Genomic DNA, 25,299 nt, shown 5'->3' on the forward strand with positions numbered 1-25,299 from the left:
TCTCACCTTTGTTTCAGGTGTATCCTGAGCTGCAGCCCGCGCAGGGGCAGTTACAATTATGATGAGGCCAAGTGAACAACCAAAAAGGTGCACAAATGTAACCTGTCCCGTTCAGTGCTGCAGGGTGGCGTCACACTGACACCTAGCGTGCATAGAGGGAATTACAAGCTACCAGGTATTTACCGTTGGTATTTATTATTAACTTTTTAACTAAACAACAATAATAAAATGTGTATCAAAAACTGCTTAAACGGAGATTAAAATGATAAATGTACATATCTATCACTGTGTGTAGTGCTGCTTAAGGGGCCCAGACCCCCAGGTGCCACAAAAGCCCCTGGTTCACTCCATATCATTTAGGTTGCCATAATTTGATTAATCAGAAATGGGTTGGAAATATACACCAGTGAAGTAGAATATTAACTACGCCAGATCATCCATCCTCCCTCTGCCAAAATCTAGTTTTAAGACTCTAACTGTTTTATAGTTTATATTGTCACAATAAAGTTGTGTCTCTGGTTCCATCAAACTGCTTCCACTTTTTCTGTGTTTCAAGCATCAGGCTGGTAGAATAACTCAAATGGGAGAACTGTCAGGCTGCAACCAACAATTATTTTTATTATCAATACATCTCACAATTATTTACTTTAATAATTGATTGATTGTTTAAACTACAAAATGTCATAAAATAGTGTAATCATTATTTCCTGAAGCCCAAGTAACACATAAAAATCACACAAAGGATTAATCAATCACCAAAAGTTTGTGACAGCCAATTTTCTGTTGATCAATTGATTCAGTTCTAGAGTACTAGTTGGTTTGTAGAGATGTATATGGTGGGGGTTAATATGGGCCCAACAACAAATTTCTAACTTGGGGGCCCCTTAGGAGGTTAATCAAGCGAAGGTGTTTAAGCTCTTAATCTTCAATCTCTCCTGATAAAAGAGAGAAAAAGATAAAAACATGACTCTCTAGAGTTTTGAGTGTTTGATGCTGCTTTGTAAATTCGATCAATAACTGTTTCTTTCAAACCTAAAAGTTCATTTTCAAATCTTAGACTTTTTTGATATGACTAAAAAAGCAACAATCAAGGTAAAGTTTGGGGACAAAGCATCTTAGGGTATTATTTACCAAGAGTTTAAACCTGCAGTAACTGCACTTTGGTGCAGCAGACACAAGCTGTGAACAACACTGATATTATGACCTGATAAGCTGATCTGGTAAATTTGAAGCAAACATGGAAGTATCTTCTTTGGCTATAAATGCTCATATTAAAGCTAGTTGCTAACTTTTCATGTCTGTTGTTTCTGGTACTGGACAGGTGATATACAGTTGGTGTATCCAAGCTTTTTCATGATCCACTTTCAAATTAAAATATTGATTATAGCAGCTTTAAGTTTTTGTTGATAACTTTAAATAGTCAAAGCGAAACTAAACACACCAAAAATGCAAAAATGCAAGTCAAAGTTCTTCTTTAGGTATTTAAATGTTTAACTCTCAAAAACTCTAATCTGCTACATTACGATTGTGTTGGTGTGGTTTGATCAGATTTGATTGACAGTGGAAACATAAACTACCCACCAACTGTGATCAGATTTTTGATCCATATATTGCTAGATTTTGGTTGTCGTATTTAAATATAAGCAAAGGAAAGAACAATCTTTTCCACCATATAGGCTCTTAAATAATTAATTCAGTACAGGCTTAAAAGTCACCATAGATTGATCCTAACTGCAGGTTTACAGAGGACAATGGATGTTACACTTAAACTAAAGATGTCACTGTATATTTTGCTTTAGGTTTTTTCTTTATCAAACACCTTTCAGTTGCTTGTGAAAGACTCACATTACTCAAATTCAGGCATGCAGACATAATTGCACCTGCAGCTCCTCATCTGTTTTCCCACCTCCTTACTTCTTCCACTCCAGACCCTCGGGCAAAATATTATATTTTGATTTTCTAGACTAGGTGAGATTCAGGGTGAGGCTGATCTTATATCCCAGTAAATGTCGAGGTTGTGTATGAAAGAGCTCAACACTTAACGAAGGTGCCTGTGAGGAAAACTGGCTCCATCACTCTCCCCTGTTCCTATCCCCAGAGATACACAAACCCAATGAAATAACATGCCCAGAGGGCCAATACATGAGATGTGAGTCATTATTTTGTACAACGAAACAGTAACAACATAGATCAGATCTTTATCTGTGTGCATACACCCTATGGGTCTTCACACTGTTCATGAAAACACAAAGTGTGCAGCAGAGATAAATGAGAACTCTGATTATGATGGGACACAATGGCAGCTATCTGTCATACCACATATGGCTGCTTCTCTCATTTATACAGAACTTTGAATTCATTATGAATCTACGCATCAATTATAAATGCAGTCATGTTCGGTGGGCAGTGTTGATGTTGAATTCAGCATTTTATCTCATCTCCCTCTTGCCATCCAGCAGGGAATTTCTTGAACATTCAGCTCCATTAACCCCATATAGCTCACAAAGGGACACAACAAAAGAACTTCAGCAGAGTGAATGGAGGAAGGAGCGTCACAGCTGCTGGTTACCATGGCAACAGTGGTACCTGAAGAAGGAGTGGCGTGGTTAGTTTATATGTGGTCATACAGACATATATTGTGGTTACATCACAAGATTCAGCACTTGTGTTTCTCTCCCAGTGTGTTGTAGCTAATAATAACAGAATCCAGGACTGGGAACTGTTTCACTCTGCCTGTTATTCTGCTACAGAGAGATCTGCAGAGACCTGTACACAGCATGCAGAAGGACTTCAGACCAGTCTATTTAAATTCCACTCATGCATTGTTTGGTTTTTTTTTTTTCTTCTTCTTTCAAACAACATGTATCTAGATGTAAATAAAGTGTGTGTTATTTGAAGAAGCTTACACAGCACAATCTAAGATGGTCATCATAGTAAACATTATACCTCTGTGGATGGAAATCTGCCAGTCCACCACTTTGGTCCAGCCTAAAATTTCCCAATAACTATTATGTCATTGTCATGACATTTTGTAGATATTCATGGTCTCCAGAGGATGAATCCGACTGATTTTGGTGATCCCATGCCTTTTCCTTGAGTGCCACCATGAGGTTGTCATTTGTGGTTAAGATTGAAATGTCTTCACAACTTTTGGACCTATTTTCGTGAAGTCTGGTACAGATAAGCTATCCATGGTGACCAGAGGATGAATCCAAACAAATTTGGTGACATCTAGCGCCGTCATCTGGTCAAAATTTGAATTTGCCCCTTTTGACCAAATACTTGCAAGTGACATCCTCATGCGCTTGTGTTTAGTGCTAATTAGCAAATGTCATGGCGAACATGGTAAACATAAACTCACAGTCTCACAGAGCTGCTCTCATGGCTGTAGATGCTTAGTCTTGTTCAAGCGGTAATTTATTTTGCCTGCAGAAAATGGAGCACCCCAAACATTCATGATTACAGATAAAGACAAACACATGCACAATACTTAATACACCAATTATTTTGTTGTTTCCTTCTGAGAATGTTGTCTTCCACTTCTAATTCATACTGATGCTGTTTAAATTTTAAATTGTTCATTTTCTGTTGGGACCATGCTGTTTGTTCTCATTTGGCGACTGAGATGATTAAAAGGAAATGAAGTTATTATTCTGCAACGTTCTGTAATTATTTAGTCTTGGGACAGTGAGGTAAAATTGAAATGGGAACATTCTTTAATGTCCTGCCTACTTTCCTGCAAAGAAAGAAAACAATCTCCATTGATAATATGTTGGTTTGAGCTGGCTTTGACAGGGGCTCAATAATATGGAGCACCCTCTCCTGATCATACTAATACTGAATACACAGGCCTACAAGTATACAAAAATATCCAAATAAAATAAATCATGGCTCAGTGTTTTTTTTTTCTTTGTCCATAGTGATGTCTTAATGACAGTACAGTAAAAACAAACAGCGTTACTTCACAATGTTGTTATGTATACAGAAAGGTCCTAGATGCATGACTCAGACAAGGTGAGGATTGATTACAGAAAGGTTTATTGGATTTGGAAAGGCTGGTATAGAGTTGGGTGACTGGGAACGGGGGAGTGGAGTGCGGCCAGTGTGGGTGGGGATGGTAGGGGGAAACGTGGCTGGTGCTGACTAGACACAGCAGAGAATCAGATAGAGTAGCAGGCTGAAGAACTGGCAGGCGAGTAGTGATCCTGAACGTAGGGAAAGCAGTATAGAAGCGCAAAGTCAGCAAAACAACAAGTATTGGCCTGAAACATTGACTACTACAGTAGTAGTCGCAACAATGATCTGGCGAAGAATGCATGGGAAAGCAGGGGTAGATATGCTGCAGTTGATGAGCTGATTCTGGAGGGGGGGGGAGCCATGCCAGTACAGTGTGGTATACAGCGGAGTGCCACTAAATAATATGTTCAGATATCGTTTTTCATGTTTCCAGATTCAAGTTTCATGTATGGCATCACCTAATCAACAAGATTCACATATAGTTGATAACTTGCTCCTACTACAGACTCCATATTTTAATTCTTGCTCTGGTAGGTGAGAGATTCACCTTCTGTCCAGCAGAGGGCAGCAAATATTAATGTTAAAATGAATCTGGTGTCCATTCCCTGTTATGATAATGATAAAAAAAAAAAAAAAAAAATGGATTAAAATCTGCATCTGTGGTTAGTAACAAGAAGACGATATAAACGTAGTACAAAGTATTTTATTGTAAATGTTTGAAATACTACAGTACATTTGTGGTTATAGTTTTGACAAAAGGGCTAAAGAAAAAAGTAACAAAAATAAATACATCTGCACTGACAGATATGTGATGAGTTGAGTTTTGGGAACATTTGGGAATGTAAGTTCCATTTTTTACTTTTTTGCTTTTAAGACATTATTTGACGTAGAAATTCTTCTCTGACTGTACAATATAATGTGTCATCTCTGAGTGGTTGCTACAAAAAGTAAAGGTTTCTGGTATTAGGCTTGTCCTCTTACATTACTGTACTGTCATGGAATGGCTGTAATAAAACATTAAAATTCATACTGCATGACCCCTTCTTGATCAAAGGGCCTCTTAAGAGTCCATTTTCATAACAACATCATTCCTGCAGTAACATTTCACTAGTCTGTGAGACAGAAATACATGTATACACAGTATCTATGGCATCTTAAACATGTGCCAATGCAGGAAAATTTCTGGGTATCATAGACCACAGAATGAACAGCAATAGATCAATTAGAAGCTTTAATCACCGTTTTTCCACTAGTCATTACCAGCTGCAATTTTACAGGTATGTAGTTGAGATCCAAATGAAGTCCGAGTTTGAAGATGTGTGTGGTCTGACCCATGAGTACTGAGTACTCATGAAATAATGTAATAGTGACTACTGAGGACTCATCGGTCGATGTCGCAGCTGGTGTGATCCCATCGCAATGTTTTCCATTTGTTTGCCAGAACAGTGGTGGTCACAACTGAAACTTTACACCTCCAGTGCAGTTATACGGAGGCACAGTCACTCAGCATAGATGACGAGAAACAAGCCCGCAAAGATTGTCATGGTAACAGCATTTCAAAAACATCATCACCATTATCATCCACTCATTCACCTCATGCAATGTAGAGCCCCACGTATGTTAGAACTAACAAATATCACAGAAAGCAAATTGTAAAAGACTGTTGAAAAGTGTAAAAATCACTTCCTAGAAATAAAAATACTGCTTGTTCCATTTACATCCCAACATTTGAGTTTCTGTCACTTTAGAGATAGTAGTTCAGACAGTAATTACAAAAAACAACAAAAACAGTGGAATAAAGGAAAACAATGCCATTAGTGTCAGAAGTACAAAGTACACTGTGTGGCCTGGAAAAATAAGTGAGACAGTCCCCCTGTGGTAGATACAGAAAAGTGCCAGAAAGAGTTCATAGCTGATCCTTCATATTGTTTGGTCTGTCCTTGTCTCTTCATTTCAGCAGTGTCCTTCTCTTCTCCAGTCTGTTAAAGCCTGTGTGTGCGTATGTGTGTGTGTGTGTGTGTGTGTGTGTGTGTGTGTGTGTGTGTGTGTGTGTGTGTGTGTGTGTGTGTGTGTGTGTGTGTGTGTTTTGGAGAGTTCTGGCAGACTGGAATGCACAGGAATCTTTGTGTTTTAAGCCAGGGTCCTCTGTCGTGGCTTTATTCTGGGGTAGAGCTGTTAGGGACAATAACGTGGATATGTCAACATGGCAACTGTAGATAAATGCTTCTGCATAAAATAAACTTATTATTACAATTTCATTGACTCATGTCTCACCCCAAGGAGGTTACGAGGAATGTAACCCTCAGTGTCGCCCATACGTGCCCACCACCATTCGATCTCGTCTTCGTCTTCTCTGCGGATGATGGTCATGCAGTCTCCCTCGCGGAATGACAATTCATCAGGATTTTCACCATTGTAGTCCCACAGACCATAGACCACCCCCCTGTTCATGATGCCCATCTTCTCTTGTACACCTGAGGGTAGACCGATTTAGAATAACACATATCAGAGCAAGAACAGTTCAGGTATAGTGTGTTTTTGTCAAGTAAAAAACAGACGCAGGACATAAAAAAAGATGAGAAAGTAAAAGGAAGACAGCGTGTGTAACATATAACAAAAAACAGCTTTCACTGACCATATAGGAACTGAGAGCACTGGGTGTAGCCCTCCTCCATCTCTTCACATTTATCAGCTGCTGTCTGCATGTCGCTGTAAGTCATAGCAAACACTGCAGCGCCAGACTCCACCAGGAACTTGCAAACTTGCACATTGTTGCAGGATGCAGCACAGTGAAGAGGTGTCCTGTGATAGAGGGTGAGTGGGAAAGGAACACAGAGTAAAGAGGAGAAAAGAACAGGAGAAAAGAATTAATTACAAAATATGAAAAAAAACACTATCTACAGTCAGAATGAAGTACACTAGTTTCCGGTTTTGTTGTCAACCTACTAACACTGCAGGGTAATATTCTAACATGACAGACTTCAGTTTAGTCTGAGGGTCAGATCCTAGAATCTATTATCAACCATCTCAGCATTGAACTTACCAGCCATCGCTGTCTGCAGCATTGACATTGACACCAAACTGAACTAGAAACTTGACGATCTCTGTATGTCCGGCGCAGACGGCATTGTGTAGAGCTGTGATGCCTTCATCATTGGGCTGACTGGGATCCTCCACCTGTGATTAGAAATTACAAGACAGACTAAATAAAAGTTTGATTTTAGTTTTAGCAAAAAGTGAAATACAATGACTACTTACTTTAGATATTTTAACCTAAATAGCTATGATACCATGGTAGCTTACTAACACAGCAGAAAAAGCCAAAGAAACCACATTTCTTACTTCATAGATGATTCTCTGGACCAGGTCAAACTCTCCCTCCAGAGAAGAGTCCAGCAGCAGAGCCAGTGGGTTGAACTTCACTCTCATGCTGTGATCGATGCGTTCAGAGCCAGGCTTGCGCAAATTGGTCCTCTTTCCCTAAACGCACAGTCATAATTGTGAATCACACAAATGATCTTAAACAGCCATTACAGCATAAAGAAAGAAAAACTTAGATGTGAGTCTGCTAGAGTCTCATCCTGATGTCTGTCCTGCTGAAGTGGAAGCGTCCACTCTCTGTTGTGCTCAACCTGGACTGAGAGCAGAGGAGGGACTTGTTTTTCCAGCTCTAAGTGCTAATCCAGTTTATCAGCACAAGCGGTAAGACACAAGTTCATTTCTCTAAAACCATTGATTATGCAACCTGATTAGGAACAATTACCCTCAGTGAAGTAAAAAATGCTTTCTTCAGTTCTTAAAAGGGTCTTAAATGGGAACGGGACAGGGGGTAAAATAGGTCATAAAACTGAAATTTCATTGGTTTGCCCTTTTTGGGTACAACACTGCCACCTCACCATAAAGACTCACATTAAGAGCTTAACAGAAAGAAAATATAAACTGGTGTTTATTTTCAACACAGATTGCATCTAAGTTATTGGGGGAAAGTAGGGTGGCTATCCGCTTAGTGTAAGCTGAATAAGGCCCATTTTCCCCCAGAAACAATAGCAGTACTTACTAGGGATCATTAATTATATAACATCAGAGCAGGTTACTGCTGTTGAAAAGCAGAATGTGCATTAACTGTAACTCATGATCTGGCCCCTTGGAACTAACAAACAAACATGTGAGGGGTTTTAAGAACACAGGTAGCATAAAAGCAAACAACTGAGAGCCACATAATAATTGTGATTCAGCAGTTAATGTTGGTGATTCATACCGGTGGCAAAGTGACCTGGCCAGTGACCTCAGGTGCCTTCATGTTAAACGTGTCCTCTCCCAAGCTGTCCTGCTCTGCGCCACTGGGGTATGGGGGTGGTGGGTAGGGAGGGAACTCTTCCAGGAAGCCTTCTGGAGGCGGAGGGGGCAGGTTGGGAATTGTTTCCTCCAAGCCAGCAGGGGGTGGAGGTGGGAAAAGAGCGTCATCTGGCCTTGGGGCTGGGTGGGATGGGGGAGGAGGGGGGATAATGTCTTCGCTCTCTAGGATGCCTGAAGGTGGTTTCATTTGTTCAGCAGGGGCTGGAACAGAGGCACTTGGGATGTGAGATGGGAGCAGTCCGCCCTCCAGAGTCTGTCCTGTCTCCGATGGGTGGTTCTCTGTGCCACTCAGAGGGCTTGGGACATGTGGCCCCACAGATCCCTCTGTTGCCTTCTCTGCTTCACCAGTGTAGGTGGGAGTGGTTGGTGTTGTCACAGTGGTCTCCATAGCTGCCAGTGTGGTCTTCTGATAGAGGAGTTTCTGAATGTTGGGCCCTGCAGGACCTTCTGGTTCAGTGATGGAGCTGCGTTTCTTCAGGGGCCTTGGGGCATTGTAGAGCTTCTTTCTCAGGGCTTCCAGGTCACCCTCACTCTGATGTCTGTAGGGGTTAGAAATGAAAGGAAGCAGCTTGGTGGGGCTGAGGGGCCGGGGGATGCGCTCTGTTTCTGGTTGGGGGCCCTCGGATGAGCTGGGACCCACATTGTTAGATCCATTATGGTCAACCTCAGATTCTGGAGCAGGGGAGCGGCGGTCCATGTAGGGGTTCTCTGGATGAAAGCCTCCACTGGGGATCACTGGTTTACCATACACTATAAACAATGATAGTAAACAAGTGTTAAGACACTTGGCAACAGCTACAGAACAGCTACAGAAATACAATCTTGTGTTACTTGATGTCACATGGGAAGGGTAGGTTATGGAATGTATCGCTTACAAATTAATAACCTAAGTCTGAGGCCTGAGTGGCCCTTTACTCTCATTGCTTATTGTATAAACTACTTGGCCCAGTTTCACTACTCCTCTCCCCGCTGCCTTTCATTTGTCACTTCTTAGTGTAGTGAAATGGATTTGTAAAACTTGCACATCAAATTATGACTGAAAAATTACAAAGCAAAGTAGCATGTATTACAAGAAAATCCTTAGAACAGACTTGGGGCAAGATAAACATTTGTCCCATTTCATTTCCACACTTCCAGTCAGAAGCAGCAGGTACTGTTGCCTGTGATTCTGTTTGTAAAGGGAAGATGTAACAGATGGCTTAGCCTCTCTATCTGCTCCTCTGTTCATTGGCGTGTGAATATTTTCTTGCTGAAGAAAACGGCAGCAGGGCATATTTACCTTACAATGAATGTATCTTGAGTGACGTAAGATACTACTTTCCATTACCCTTGTTTATATCTCGACTCACGCATTTGGATTTGACATGAAATTGTTTTTTTACTCCAGCATTAGTCTTCAGATTTAAGATTGTTCTGACACAGCATCCTCTCAGATGTAAGGTTAGATTAAGCAGTAAATTTATACACAAAGCACAGACTACCACTATTGAGTCCATTAACCAGAATCATCTGGGTCACCTCAACAACATTGTTCAAACACTAAATTTAAGAAGTTGCAACTGGATATTCTTACCACTGACAAATCCATTGGTGCGGCTCTGGCCCCTGTTGAGAGTGCCCTGCAAGCCAGGCTGGAAGGGCTTGCCTGAGCCAGGTTGCTGTGTGTACATGGAGTATATGGAGCTGGCTGCTAAGGTCTGGGGTTTGCTCAGGCTGGCGTCTTTGGAGGAGGGCAGCTCTGGGGTGAAGGGCCGTACTGTGGCCGCAGGTGGAGTGTCCTGCTTGGAGGGTAGCGGGAGTGTCTGGCTCTGTGAGGGTGTGAGAGGGCTGCGGCTCTGGGCTGCTTGGGGTTGCTGGCTGTGAGGCTTGGCTTTAGGGAAGGTGCCTGTGTTGAGGCCTGGTTTGCCGTAGGGCACAACACCAGGGCCTTTCGGTTTGGTGGGGACAGGAGGAGGTACCTTGACTGGACCCTTGGGAGCAGACTGGAGATAGGAGGAGAGAGAGATAGCAAATTAAATGCCAGGGTATATTCTTGTGGTAATAAACAAATCTAACTAGTGATTAAGCATGTAATGGTTTCTGTTCCCTCTCACCTGAGCGTCCCTGACCAGGTCATCACTGCTCTGGTTTTTGCGGAGGGAAGTTGCGGGAGCCTCTGTTGGCTCAAACATGGAAAATGGACGCACCTTCCTGTCCCTCTTCATTTCCGTCTCATCTATCCACAGACCACACATGGAGGCAATAATCAGTATCATCTCATGTTCAGACAGAGTGTGTTTCTACAAACAAAAGCCTATTTGGAAGTATTTGTTCTGCCATTTCAACAGTAACTGTTTTCATACCAACAGGAAGGGATTGCAGTGCAGTTTCTGTGGAAATTCTGTGTGCATGTGGTGTTTGCATGTGTGTACCTTACCCTGTTCTGTGTTAGAGTTGGAGTGAGAGGTCATTCGTGGCAGTGTTGAAGAGGCACCATGACCGTTGGTGTTAGATTCTGGACCTGAAGAGCTCCAGTCTGCCAGCTTGGATGGCTGAAGGCCTAGGGGACCCGCAGAACAGGAGGGAGTGAAGAAGGGGAAAAAAAGAGGCAGGGAGTATTTAAATGTTAGCATGTATCATAGGATTGTATGTAGAAATAAAGAAACAAAGCACCAATACACATAGTGGAAACTAGCTTCACTATCTATCCAGAAAGACGTACACAGACCTATGTGCTTCAGAGTCACACAGAGCAGAAAATTATGAATTTTTTGAAAAACAACTGTTTGCAATATTTTGCCTCCCTCTCTACTCATCACTTGTTTTTTTGGTTTACTGACTAAGATCCAGCCAGTGGCCATGCATGTCCACTTACATCCACAGTCAGATGAGCCACAAAAGCATGAGGATCTTGTAGCTAGCAAGATCCGCATCACATCAAAGATGGTAAAAACATGATGATTTCCATCACAGTGCTCACAGACTGTAGTTAGACGCTGCCTCTCAAGAGGTGCTGGACAAATACACCAACAAACACACACATTTCTTGAACAAGACCTGATTGGGTTGGTCAGAATCCACACAGAATGTCAGTTCAACTGAAGGTTATGTGTTTGTTCCAACTGACCCATTTAAAGCACCAGAACAAGAACAGGAGAAAGCTCAATAAATGCTTTAACAAACAGCAGCAAAACAAGCAAAAAGGACTAAAGATCCAGCAAAGAAATTATGAAAATATCTAATCAGTGTTATCTTTTTCAGTGAGGATAATTTTCATGAAGAACTAACACATCAAAACAAAGCTGTTGAGGCACGCATGCACACACACACACACACACACACACACACACACACACACACACACACACACACACACACACACACACACACACACACACACACACACACACACACAGGTGTGTACCTTTTCTCTTAGCCCGCAGCTCTTTCAGAGGCTTAAGCAAGAACATGGCTTCTGAGGAAGATGCATTTAAAAGACAAGAAAAACGAAGTAGTCTTAGAGCTCCTGATCTCCCTTCTCTCTAGACATGCTGTTGGCTGGGCCCAATCAGGGGACCCCCCTGAGGGGCCACGCAGAGTCCAGCACAACCCTCAGGAGCCTGCCTGGTACTATGCACAACGTTCCTGCTATAGAGGAGCTGTGAATGGCTGTACACCAAGAGCAGATTCCTCAGCGTCCCCGCCCATCCCTATCTCTCTTCTTTCCATACTGCATATCAACTCAGCATGCAGAAATAATTGTGTGTAACATCATGACAGACTGGGAAAAACCTGTTACTGTTACTTCCTGTATGCAGGATTGCTTTAAATAGGAAAACATGGGCTGATAAGGAGACAAGAGAGGCAACAAGGGAGGGGAATCCCTTCTGCTATTGTTTTGTAATGACTAATTTTGGTGTCGGATCATTCATTTTTAATAACATGAAGCTCACTGCTGGCCCACCATCTACTGGGGGACTGATTTAGGCCAGGAAGAGTGAGTCAGTAATGAAGAGCATGAGAAAGAATTACTGCATACAGGATGGCACAAAGAACATCCTCAAATGGGATATGTTGCTCTGCTCCATCATCGGTTTGCGTGGACTTCCTTCCCCTCCAATACACTGCACACATGCTACTGCAGTGCAACAATAGCCTATTCTGTGTAGTTATTTGGTGTTTACTTTGAAGTACAAAGAAGAGATTTAAAAAAAAAAAAATAAAACTTTTAGATCCTGTGTGTTCAAAATAAATGTCAGATAAGCATGACTGTGTTTTTCAGGTTTCAAATCAGGATCAGTAATTCATTCAAATAAACATTCTGGAGTGACCCTCTGAAAGATGCCCAGTATGAAGAGTATAAAGACCACCTGAATGCTCGAAGCTATGTTCATATTTCTTTTCAGTCCGGTTATTACAATAAGCATTCATTTTAACTCCTGCTAATTTGCCTGTGTATAAATAACCCCTTACGCACATTTGAGACCAGCACAGTGTGAAGTGATATGAAGAATGGCACAAAGACACACACCATTGCAATAAAAAAATTGGTTCAAAAACAAGTTCACCCACTACAAAACATATAAAAAATTCAGAAAAGTGGAAAAAAGATTGTGATGTTCAGGCTCAGCAATAGTAGGTCACAACACACCATCCAGGAGGTAACTAGCTACCTTCTGAGCTCAGAGTGACATCGCAACCAGCAGGTGTCCCAGACTCCTCTGCTCCTGCTGGAGGCCATACAGTCAAAAAACAAAACATAGCCAGCTCCATGATGACATACATACAGAAACAGGGAACAGCAGTTGAGGACTCTTCCCTATTGGTTTCCTTAAATATTTGTGATCTGAGAATTTAAGCTTCACTTTTTTTTAACTATTCTGCAGAGTGAGATGTTGCAAACTCAGAAATAGCCACATTTAGCTGACCAAATCATATGTGAAACAATAAAAGGGACAAAGTTATGGCCTGCTGCTGAGCCAGCTCCAGCAGAGATCTGAGTCATGGTCAGGAACCAAAAGGCTTGAGTTAAGAGGTGAAAGGCTTCAGACAGCATGTTGTCTTTGGTTGCTCACCTGCACCGGCCTTGGTCTGTGGGTCGTGGGCTGGCAGGGTGGCAGTGCCGTCAGGGTAGGCTGGTTTTACAAGCAAGTCATGTCTCACTGGGCCCCGGGGCATGGTGGATGACTGGATGTATGGGCCGACTGCTGCCACACGAGACGGACCTGACTGCTGTCCTGCTTGGCCATCAGAGGGCTGCTATACAGCAGAAGGGTGGGAGAGACAAAAAAACAAAGAGGAGGCTGTTAGAGTGGCAAAGGTCAGTGAGAGTAATTTGAATTATCTTGCATTACAGTAGGCAGCAGAGTGAGAGAGAACACATTATTTAGACACATAAATATATAAATAACAGAATGGTAACCAAAACTTTATCTGATGTTTTGGTAATGATACAAAAAAAACAGTTGAGATTGAGATGAGTCACAGAAAGCATGCTAAAATGATTGTTTATACTGAGGAACTAATTAATAACACTGTAAGTCTATAACAGCCCTATAACAAAAATCATACGATAGATAAAAAATGGTGAGATAACTTTAATATTCTTAGATCCTTGTCACTAGAGAGGGAAAAGTATAAACATTGGCCGCGGGTGGCACCACAACAGTGTTTCTTCATTTTTCTGACCTGTGGGTGGTGCTAGTAGAGCGGTCATTACAGAGAGACATGAGGGTTTTTGAGGTGTAGTGTCATGAAGTGACGTCTGAGACAACTGGAGACTTAGACACACTCGAGGGGCTTGATGACAAGCCAGGGAATCAAAGTAATTAAGATTCATTCTGAGGACATTGAATGTCTATGAATGCAATAAGCTGGCAATCAACCCAACAGTAACTGGGATATTTTACTCTTGGCCAAAAAGTTGTAATGACAGTTTTTACGTTTTTTTTTTTAGCAATCATTCTGTTTAGTTATTACTGAACAGCTACATTATATAATAAACAGTTACTGAGTAAAGAGTTCAATCGTGCAGCTTAATTTGAAGCTTAATTATACAAAACCTTGACGTTAGCAGACAGTAACTTCATAAGACGCAACATCTTACAGAAGAAATTGAATGCCTTTATGCTTTCCAAACCCCACAGACTCATTAACTTTCACTTCAAACTTGGGTTAATACTGAAATTAGCCTTAATATTTTCCTGGTCTGGTCAAAATATAGCTCAACCCCTGGACAAAAACTTGCAGATGATGTCATTATAACAAGCTGTCCATTCAAAACAAGATGAACATGGTGCTCATTGTGGCCTTCAAAAGTCTGAAGCAAAAAAACAAAAACAATAACTGATGGAATCTGGAGTCGAAGTCGAGAGATTAAAATCAGACAGAAAAGAGAGACATATGTTCAGCTCCAATACTAGTTTAATTACCTGAAGATGAGTGTCTTTTGAAGCCCTCTCTTTACCAGGATAGCCATTCTTGAGAAAACAAAAGCACAAACATGCAACAGCAGTTCAAAATACCAAATAATCCCCTTTTTCCAACCTAATATTAGCCTTTTCTAAGTGTTTCCTGGACTATGTGACCAAGGCGATGCAGGATGACTGGGCTGGCAGCTCTCAGACTACCTCTCTTCAGTCAGTGTGGTTATACGTGCTTGCTGGGTGATGTCAGCCAGACACTTGCTGTTTGGTTGGAGGAGAGAGCAGCTTGGTTGGAGTGCGTCTTTGTGCTGGTGTGAAAAAGGCCCACTCATTATGATTCCAGGCAGGGTGTGGGTAAATCACCTCCTCACTAGGGCCTATTCAGGCCTTCATCTCTAAAACACACGCATGTACACATGCAAACACAAACACGCATCCATCTGTCTTTGTTCTGTTTCTTATTTATTATACGTGTCTAGAGGACATCAAAAGAGAAGTTGGATTAGAGTGCAAGTTGCTCATTTAACTAAAAGACTTTGACCAGAGATTGAGACGGGTATATTAAATCTCCATCATAACATTTATTATTTATGTTCTAACTTAAAGGCCACTTTAGATCTTGTACAATTCATTTGCTTAGTGCATATTGCATGCTGTATAAGAAAGCCATTTTTTGTATCTACAGCACAGAAAAAAAAATATGAATAAAAATCAAATAATAAAAAACAATAATTAGGGTTAACTGGTTGAATGTTAATTTGGTTGAAAGAAAGAAAGTTAATGTTGAAGGCCAATGAAACACCCCAATTATGTCTAAGAAATCGACCTGATAGGGAAAACAATTAGAGAACTATGTAGAGGAGTCAAATAACTCATAATCTCAGGAGGTGAAAACATAAAATCATCCATCATCCAATCAGGATGATTATTTTTTCTTTTTGTCCACCCCTCACATCCTTGCTCTCCCTACACAAGCATTCAACTTCAGGCAGTGAACGTGTTAATTTTTCTTCCTCACAGTCTGCTTCATAGACGCGTCTGTTGACTCTTATTTACAGTCCCATGGCAACTGTGTTCAAAACAACTCCTGCAAAGGGCAGAGAGGAGAAGAGGAGCAGGGAGACACCAGGCAGAGAGCTTAGAGCCAAACCCTTAACACCCATTAGGGCTAGAACGAAGACTGTATTATTCAGCCTGCTGATTTGTAGTATGTTTTGATTCCTGTCATTTATTTTATCCTAAAATGTGTTTTGAAAAGCCAGAGTTTTTAGCAAGATAGTTGTTTACCTTTAGTAAACTGGTTATTCGCCCTTTCCTGTTTCTGTCAAGAGAGCAGCCAGAAAAGATAGCATCTGCCCTGACATTCTTGCCTGTCTACGATGTCAGCCTGCACTCATTACTCCTCTCTCATTCTCTGGATTTGTTTGTGCCAAATGGGACTGAAAACACAGCTGAGTGAAGAAGTGGGAGTGTAAAATCAGATGCAACTCTGTGACATGATCAAAATAATGATCAATCCCCACCAGCTATCTCAGACAAGAGAGATCAAAGAATGGAAAAAGACAGATAAGAGCTGACTCCTTCAAATAAGGAGGTCACTAGATTTTCCCACACAGAGGATAGCAAGTTTGAGGAGCCTTACGTTGGCATGGGTGAGATCTGAATGCTGAGGCATCTGAGGCTTCCAGGGGTAAAGACAGGTACAAACAGCCTTTAACATGAGGCCACTAGGGGGAGCTCTGATCAAAACCATTCCCCTCAATTATTAGCGTATATAAATATCACTGTCCTGAAAAATTGTGAGAATGTCACACTAACAATTAAAGATATGTCAACACCTTTCACAGAATATAAATTATATGTAAGGGTGTTCTATATCAGTTTATGTGAATGTTTTTATGTTGCTGTAGTTTGATAATACTTACGGGCAAGTTCTCTTTTTGTTGCAGTGCTGCCTTCTTCTTCCACAGCCGATCTCGGAGCTCATTGATTCGTTTGTCCATGGCAGCCACCTCAAGGTTGCGCTTGTTCAGGCTCTCCCTCTGTTGCTGCAACTTAGAGTTCTGGTCCTGGTTGAGCTTGTTCCTCAGCTGACCACCAAGAAGGAACAAGACATGAGGATGAAGAGAACAGATCAACATGTATGCTCATTTAAAACAAATAAGGTCTTTGGAATATTTTGCTATTGAATTTAATTTTATAAATTTTTTTTCTGCATACCTGTAGCTCTTTGTAGAGGCGGTCTAATTCAGCCACAGAGCTCTGATTGTCATGGAAGTTGTCCATCTTGCCATTTTTTAGCAACTCTAGCTGTCGGCTGAGTTCCTCAACCTTGGATGCAGCCATCACTAGTTCTCTCTGCTTCTGCTGGAACAGGTTGTTCATCTGCTCTATCTCCTCCACTGGAGAAGGAGTGGGATGAAGAGGAGGGGGAAGTGGAGAAAAGGGTCAACAGGTAGAGAGAGTGAGTGAAGATGATGATGGAGGCAAGGGGGTGAGAAGAAAAGGTGCAAGGAGAAACAAAGAATAACATGAGGTCAAGAAGTCAAAAACAGACATTGTGTCATAGTTAAAATAAAATCTTCCATGCCTCCAGTCATACAATATTCTGAGCTGGCATCCATTCATGAATTCAACAGCTTACCCAGCTTGCCATTGCTCAGGCGTTTCTGCTCCACCTGGCCCTTGAGGGCCCGAACCTTCTTGAGCCGAGTTTCTTGGTTCTCGATGTTCTCTCGGAGGCGCTGCAGCTTCTCCTGCTCAGAGGCCTGCTGCTGCTGACGCTGCTCCTGCTGCTTCAAGTAGCGCAGCCGCTGCTCCTGCAGACAAAAGAGAGGAGAGAGGCAGCACAGAGCAAAGGTCAGAAACATGATTAAACAAACACTTCCATGTTACTTTCATTTATGAGTAATCCATGGCTGAGTATACTTTCCTCAGCAGCTACTGTCCAAGTGTCCTCAGGCAACATACTGAACTGCATAGGTGTGTAGGGACTTGCAGAACTGTTGGTTGTTTTAAAAATAAGATTTCTTCCTGTTTTTGTTTCTATAAGCAGGAATGCATTTTAAAAATGCCTGGTTAAATATGGGTTAAGAAAACAGAACGTGGAGCTAAACAGCGTTAAACTTTCAAATGCATTCATCACTCGTTAGCTATGGCGCAGTGTGCTATAAACCTGACAGACCTCTCCCAAACAGGTTACCAAGATAACCACAACATAACCTCTATTTGGAAGTGCTGATGGTAATGACTGTTTGTTTACTTGACTGCTTCAGGTTACATTGCCTAGCTTTCTATATTATCCCCAGGCATACACAGTCCTTGGATCTGAATGCTAAAGTGGCTCAGAGGCACAGATTGCAGCCTGAAGCAAAGAAAAGACACAAAGTGAAGTTTTTTTTTGCTATCTTAATACAGTACATGTGCCTGGATCAGCAGAAAGGAAACATTTCAAGATGCCTTTTCTATGACCAGAAATGCCCAGGAGGAAAAATCAACCAATTATTTCATCATATAAACACCCTTTTTTTCCGTCAAATGTCTTTCTTGCTGTCACTAAGTCCTGAGCAAACTGAGAAACAAGTCCCAAGCAAGAGAAAATAGTTCTTCAAATACCAGATGAGTCCGGCGCAGTGAGAATTCAAGGCAGGCAGCTCTCTCAGGCGTCTCGAATTATAAACACTTTACCTGCAGCCATCTACAACTCATCTCACCTGTCTATCACAACCTCCTAATCCCCTCTATTTTAGCACCTTCATTCCTGTAAGTGCACTAGACTTGTTTTAGTACCTCTGTTTTGTTTACCATCTCCTCACTTTCTCTCAATAACCTTCTCCTTAATCTTGCTCTTCTCCTTTGGCTTTTACTTTCATCTCCACCACTTAATCCCTTCAGCCCCTGTATCCACCCATCTCTCTACCAGTCCCTGTCTCCGCTTTCATCTTGCACTTCTTCTTATGCACCTTGGAAGCGAGGAGCTGTTGTTGAGCTTCTATCTGTTGCTGCTGTCTGGCAGCCATCTCTTGCAGCTCGGCCAGTGTCATGTCCATCCGGGGTGTCACCACCTAGACAGGGATGAATACAGGGACAAAGTGAGTCATTACATGTACACACAAATGCTTTTTCTTATTTTGTTATGCTGCGGGAAGTCTATTGACTTTTAATTCCAGGTCAAGACTGCAAGTGAAGTCCTGAAGTCAGAAAAGCATAAACAGCTCCGAACTGTCAAACAAGACCAATGTTACCCTTTTTGTGATTCCAAGAATTGTAGAGCAAAAGAAAAAATATTGTTTTTAACTAAAGGAGACATTCTCAACTTAAAATCATCTTAACAGTTTTGTGCTTGTTATGATACACTGATTAATTTCTTATTACCATTTACACACTGCAGGGTGTTTCTGAATTTAATTAATTAGTACTCCTTGGCAAATGATCAAGTTGGCTTGTCGTGAAGTATAAAGAAACTTAGCAGGACTTGTTCATACTTAAATATACAACCTGCAGGGGGGTAACTAAGTACACATGACAATGTCTTGATGACTATGTATCAAAGCATCTTCTATCTGCAATGATCCATGGAAGCTATAACTCTAATTCGAATGTTATTCCAATGAGGTGTGGTAAAAAGCACTTGTAAATAATAACACAAAGGTTTTTTCTATTAACATTTAAAAACGAAACAAATAATCGAGTAATTGAGATCAAAGATATAAATAACTCTTCTTTCATCAATGCTAAACTGTCAGGTATTTCCTGAAATTATACCTTCTTATCCTCTTTTGCTGAGCAACAAACATGTTTTTTTTTCTTAAAAAATGAATGCTGCTGAAGGTATTTCAAATTATCTAAAAAGTAAATATAGAAACGTACCCCATTCTCCATCCTTCTGTCTGGGGGACCCTTCACTCCATTTCTCTTCGGCTCAGAGCCTCTTGAGCCTCCTGAGTAACCAACACAATAAGACTCTGTCAGTAGTCACAAACTAGTCTCAGTTTAGCACTACCTAAGAAACAGCAAACTGAGCAAACTACTGGCCTTTACAGACAGCTGTGAAAAATGATTGGAACTTCTTGTTTTTTCTCTGCTTATGTCTCTGACAAACAATGTACAGCTTTCTGTGGAGTGCAGCTGAGGGTGTAGCTCTTAGCTCCTCTGGAAAACAACTGGGATCAGTGCTCTTTGTGACTTGCAATAATCTCAGGATTTAACCTAATACATAACCGTCTGTGGGTGGGTCCCACAACTGTGTGTATGTGCTTGTCTGTGTACATGAATGCACTTATATCCAACCATGCTACTGGCATTTGACAGCTGAGGGGGAGGGTGGTCTGGGAATCCAGATCCCATCCTTAAAGCCTTGGCCTGTGACCAAAGCCCTTTAGCTTGCATAATAGTTTTAGATGACCCTTGACATACTGTATGCATGTTAAACACATTCACTGGTGAAGTGTTAGTGTGAACATAAGATCATGCTAAGGTACAATAGGTGACATTAAGTTTGAGATTGCTTTGCTAGCTCAGTTCACCAGAGAATAACTTTTGTCCTCTGACCTGGAGAGACAGAACATGGCTGCACAGCATCAGGGAAGTTTCATTGACTGCATACTACGGGTACGACTGAGTACAGTGGTATTACCATGAATAATATGAACAACACAGAAACAGGTGACCTAGTTTACCCATCATTAGTAAAAATACAGTAACAGCAATAGGTAATACAGAACCATGTTGCAAAGACTGAGTAGAGCTACAGTAAGCTAACAGTGTGGGAAAACAAGAGCAGGCTAAGATAACAGGAAGGGAAAACAGCCATCTAATCCCTGGGCCGGACTCAAGCTGTGAGGGGTAAAAGGGCTTAGTTACGCAACTGGGGGCTGAGAGGATAGCACAAGACCAAAATACTAGAGTTTTCTGTGTTCCTAAGAAAACTGAAAAGTAACAGGCTTATGACGATGTGACTGGGACACCCTGCTTCCAGCTTGGCCTTCAACAGTACAGCTAAATAAGGCTTGTTCAAGGATTTTAGGCCTGCCAATATAAAACCTTTCCTGGATAAAGGCAGTCTTAAGAGTACCATTTCCAAAGCTCTGTAGCGTCGAGAGGGGAATAGTCTGGTTCATTCTCAGGTTCAAAATAGTTGTTAAAGTAAATTTCCTTTCATGAATACTAAACTCCAGAGTACACGTGTGCATTGTTTAGACGCTGAAGGAATCTCTGGAGTTTATTACGTTGGTGTCAAATGTCTTTTCTCTGTGGACTGACATCACCCAAACTGTGACTCTTAAGTGAGTGAAGTGACCATAGAGAATAAAGCTCCTGCTTCATTATATGCTGGATGAGTGGTTGGGTTGTGTGTTGGAGGTGGACACCTACCCGATTCCCTGCTAGGGGCTCGGTTGTGACGCAGAAAGAAGCGAACCTCTGCCCTGTGCTGTCCCCATCGTTGGAGCACATCCAGCATCCTCTCTCCCTCACCTACAGCTCGCTCTGCAGATGGAATACATAAAAAACATCAGCGCTCAGGTGTAAGGTAAAAATACAGCCATAAAGTTAATATTGACAAAAACTAATTATATTAAGCACCACAAGGTTAAAACATGTGACAGTACCAATGTAGGTCAAGTTTGTGTGAGGTTTGCTTTGTGAATCCTGTCCAACCACTAGCCTGACACTACTGACCTACATTGAAAGGATTCATATGCATCTAGTTGATCTTTCTGAGTAACAACCTCAGGGAAAACAACTGTAATGTGTTGTCAATTACTCTGGCTGGTACCAAAGGGCTCATCATCCATTCCTCAGAAATTTTCTTCAACCTGTTTACAACCATTTCATTACACAAATGGACTGACATATTACTGCCAAGTAGAGGTCATTGAAACTGTTCTCTTGTAATGGCATTACTGCAAAACAAATCAGTTAGTATTATAACATACAGATTATTAATAGCTTTACATCTAAATTTGATGCAAAATGTCACTGCTGTGTTTTCAAGGAGAGTCAGCAGGAGCCTGCAGTGAGAAATGGCTGTATATGAGATTTTTTTTCTTTTCAGCAGTTAGCAGTCTCTTCTTAGACTACTTGTGGAAGTACTCAAACACAATAATTGGCACTTTATTCACTCTTATGGCAGCATCACCATGGAAACAGATACTAAGCCTGGCTCCTTGAGTTGTGATTCTGAATACTTCCTGACTCTTAGGCCCTGTTCAGACCTGACATTAACATGTGTCTTCGGTGATCCGATCACAAGTGGACAGCTCTAAGCACATCAATTCACATCTGGCATTAAAATGCGTCTCCAGTAAGCACTTGTGATCAGATCTCACTTCCCCGCTCTATATGCAAATAAACACATATGCTTTGTTGGTCTGTTGTCAATGTGTTTGTGAGAGAGAGAAAGAGAGTAAGAGTGAGTTGGGCAAGAGGGGCTGAGCGAATCATTTTACTGCGCACAGCTCTAAAATGAAATAAGGTTTTAGCTTTTTGAGATATATTGAGTAACATAGTATTATTCTTGGTTCATTATAGACTAATTAGACTGTGGCAGAGGACATCACTTGAGTAGGCGGTCTTTCAATGTGGCCCAGGATAGATTTGCATTCACACTGCTACCACCTCCAAATGTGGTCTGAGTGATCGAATCTCAAATGCATCCTCATTACATCTTGCGTGCATTCACATCTGTACTAAAAGCTGTCCACTTGTTATCAGATCACTGACGGATGTTAATACCAGGTCTGAACAGGGCCTTAGAGATGGGGAAAATGGGGAAGGCCTGTAATCTCATCCTCCTCTCCCACCTGAGAGATGTAGGAGATGTCTTGGTGCCTGTGTTTGTTACAGGGATTATGGGCTCTGCTTCATTTGAATCGCAGACACAAAGAGATAAGCCCTTCAAAAAGAAATCACAGAGCAGTTGACCACACAGCTAATCTCCATATATAGTCTACTTCAGAAAAGCAATTTGCCTCTAATTAAAGGAAGAAGACAAACAAGTGTCTCCATACCAACTCCTGTCCCTTAGGATACAGCCATACTCCACAAACAAAAACAGAGTGTTACTGAAATCTAATATTCTGCTGGCGCTGTCACTCACCAGATCCACGCCACATCTCAGACAGGTGGCAGTCTGTCTCCCCCGGCTCCTTGCACAACTCCACCACGTCCCGGCACAGGGTCTCCGGGGTAACGGGAACCTCAGTAAAATGCTGGTCATTGTTACTGAGGTATACTGTCAGGAACATCTGGGGACAACAGGAGGGAGAAAGAGAAAGAGAGCAGAGGCGAGAGCCGGGCTGATTATATAGGCAAGTAGAGAAGAATCCTGACCTCAGGAGAAGCAGAGTGAACACTTAATTCATACAACATAATTCTCTGTAATTGGTGTTTTATTTTCCTATGATTCAGTAGGTGTGTGTGAGTGATGTGTGCTTCACTGATCCATGCAGTATCCATTTCCCAACCCTCATTCCTCTGTGTCAAGAGAGAAATCAGAGGCCAGCTCCCACAATTCCATTTCACCCTACGCCATTTAACTGCTAACTAGTGCTGTCACCACTGTGTGAGATCTCTCTACACACACACACACACACACACACACACACACACACACACACACACAAGGAGCAGACCACCGAGGACTCCAGAGAGGCTGGATTTGTATGTCAGTGTGTGACTGACAGATGGTAGAGACTATCAGGACTATCTAAAAAGAAATGCACTATCTCAATGAAGCTGTCACTGATAGAAGTGGAATGTGAAAGCCTTCAGCTATGGTAGCAAAAAAATAAACACATTGAAACTTCAGCATGCATCCCAAATGCAAGCATTCCTATTATATCCCATACTCTGATAGCTACTCTATTGCTTACAAACACTTTAAAGGGATTCTAAAATCCCTATCTATAAACAATATTAATCTTTATTGTTATAATACACATTGGGAGACCAATTTAATAAAAGTAAAATAAAAGTAAGATGTGTCAAACAGTCAATTCAAAAATTATAATCTGGGAGTGACATGTCATATTCTGCCCGTGACACTCTAAAACCTGTACAAACACTGAGAGTAAATATCAAAGTGAACTAGAATTACCACCATGTGGTTGTATGTCTCCGCCAACCAGCCAAATTGCAGGAAATATGGTCACAACCTCCTCTTCCTGAGTTACAGCATTTTATAATGGCCAGAAGAGTTATTGCAGAACATTATGATATGAAGCTGACCTTTGACTATTTGGATTCAAAATTTTGTCGTTATCCTATTAGACATTTGTGTTATATTGTGTCGTAATTTATGTTTGAATTTGTGAGTGTTTTGTGAGGTCACAGTGACCTTGATCTTTGACCATCAAATTCTAATCAATTCATTCTTGAGTCCAAGTACTTTTACAGCTGGAATATGCTCCAATGTGTAACTTGAACTTGCGTTAGGTGTGACAGCTTTGATAAGGCCATAATAAAACCAATATTTTAACACAGGTGCCCTGGGGCATGGCACGACTTGAAGTTATTGAACCATTTTGTTTCAGCCCCAGGTTATGGCACAGTGTGATGTCTTCAAAGTGACTTAAATGGTGGCACAATAGATAAGCAACAGCCCAAGACCTACAATGACCTGGAAAGTGTATAATTGTCAGAATGGTATTGTTGCTTGTGTCCTAAACCTCCAGGTTATACAGTCAGGTTTTTCTATTCTCAGCACGCTGCTGTGAACGGACGTGCCTACAGGGGCCATGGTGGGAACATCAGGTCAGCAGGGTCACAGGCACAAAGAGATTGGGGGGTGAGTATACAGAGCAGCTGCAGCCATAGTGCAGAAACAAAGGTATTTGGGTTGCTTTTGAACTATGGGGTGCACTGAGCAAAAGTACAACAGCCTTAAGATAAGTGGCTTTATCCTCCCTTTTCTTCTTCAAATGAGCCTTACTGAGTGACTGGGCAGGTGACATGTTTCCTCTGAAAATCTCCTTAGCAACATATACGAACAGAGGAGGATTGTTTTTTCACAGTGATGAGGTGAAGGTGGAAGTGAGGGGTAGTGGTCTGACTCAGAGGACCTGACTCAACTGGTTTGTTCCATAGGGATGTAAATAAAAGATCCCCATCAATAGAGCGAATAAGCAGTGAGTCATTCTCGTCACTAATCTACAGTACAGAAAGCTGTAAACAGACATTGCTCGTTTTATTCACTGGCCATGGAAGACCTAACAGCTCTGTGGAGGAAGACCACCCCAGAGAACAAAGCTTGTCCTTTCCTGTCTGCTAATCAGAATAGTTTTAGTATTTGTGGTTCAGAACTCAACTGGAATCAGTTAACATAATAAATGACACTGTCAGAGCTGGTAATTAAAAGAAAACCTCAACTGGCAGCAATTTCATGTAGTCTGCATTTAGCAAAGGATTCCAAAGAAGCCATTCAGAAATGAGTGCAGAGCAGCTGACATCATCACAACTTCCCAGCAATGTAGGACATTCAAATGACCCCGTTAATATTTGGAGAGTGAGTGAAAGAGAGACA

General features: G+C 41.5%; 1 protein-coding gene and 1 long non-coding RNA gene across 6 annotated transcripts in view; one reads left to right on the top strand and one right to left on the bottom strand.

Annotated features, from left to right (window-relative positions):
* Window positions 1-35: 35 nt before the first annotated feature.
* On the top strand, window positions 36-4,804 carry LOC130181012 (uncharacterized). The gene is made up of 2 exons (XR_008829506.1): window positions 36-175; window positions 2,457-4,804. It is a non-coding gene; the product is annotated as an uncharacterized LOC130181012 (long non-coding RNA).
* Window positions 4,705-25,299, bottom strand: part of tp53bp2a (tumor protein p53 binding protein, 2a) — a 29,147-nt gene continuing 8,552 nt past the window's right edge. The window contains exons 3-21 of one of the 5 annotated variants that reach the window (XM_056394734.1): window positions 22,876-23,023; window positions 21,150-21,263; window positions 19,647-19,717; window positions 18,740-18,841; window positions 17,422-17,596; window positions 16,998-17,179; window positions 16,703-16,867; window positions 16,420-16,458; window positions 14,784-14,831; window positions 13,428-13,608; window positions 10,790-10,912; window positions 10,467-10,588; window positions 9,947-10,355; window positions 8,276-9,123; window positions 7,360-7,497; window positions 7,061-7,194; window positions 6,653-6,819; window positions 6,292-6,491; window positions 4,705-6,189 (exon numbers count right to left, since the gene is read on the bottom strand). In XM_056394734.1, coding sequence (XP_056250709.1) covers window positions 6,148-6,189; window positions 6,292-6,491; window positions 6,653-6,819; window positions 7,061-7,194; window positions 7,360-7,497; window positions 8,276-9,123; window positions 9,947-10,355; window positions 10,467-10,588; window positions 10,790-10,912; window positions 13,428-13,608; window positions 14,784-14,831; window positions 16,420-16,458; window positions 16,703-16,867; window positions 16,998-17,179; window positions 17,422-17,596; window positions 18,740-18,841; window positions 19,647-19,717; window positions 21,150-21,263; window positions 22,876-23,023 — 3,408 coding nt within the window. In that variant the 3' untranslated portion in view covers window positions 4,705-6,147. Of the gene's footprint in view, window positions 6,190-6,291; window positions 6,492-6,652; window positions 6,820-7,060; window positions 7,195-7,359; window positions 7,498-8,275; window positions 9,124-9,946; window positions 10,356-10,466; window positions 10,589-10,789; window positions 10,913-13,427; window positions 13,612-14,783; window positions 14,832-16,419; window positions 16,459-16,702; window positions 16,868-16,997; window positions 17,180-17,421; window positions 17,597-18,739; window positions 18,842-19,646; window positions 19,718-21,149; window positions 21,264-22,875; window positions 23,024-25,299 lie in introns of all 5 variants that reach the window. The other 4 variants (XM_056394733.1, XM_056394736.1, XM_056394735.1 and 1 more) reach the window with 4 other exon arrangements.

This window comes from Seriola aureovittata, chromosome 14 (genome assembly GCF_021018895.1).
Source record: "Seriola aureovittata isolate HTS-2021-v1 ecotype China chromosome 14, ASM2101889v1, whole genome shotgun sequence".
NCBI classification, from domain to species: Eukaryota; Metazoa; Chordata; class Actinopteri; order Carangiformes; family Carangidae; genus Seriola; species Seriola aureovittata.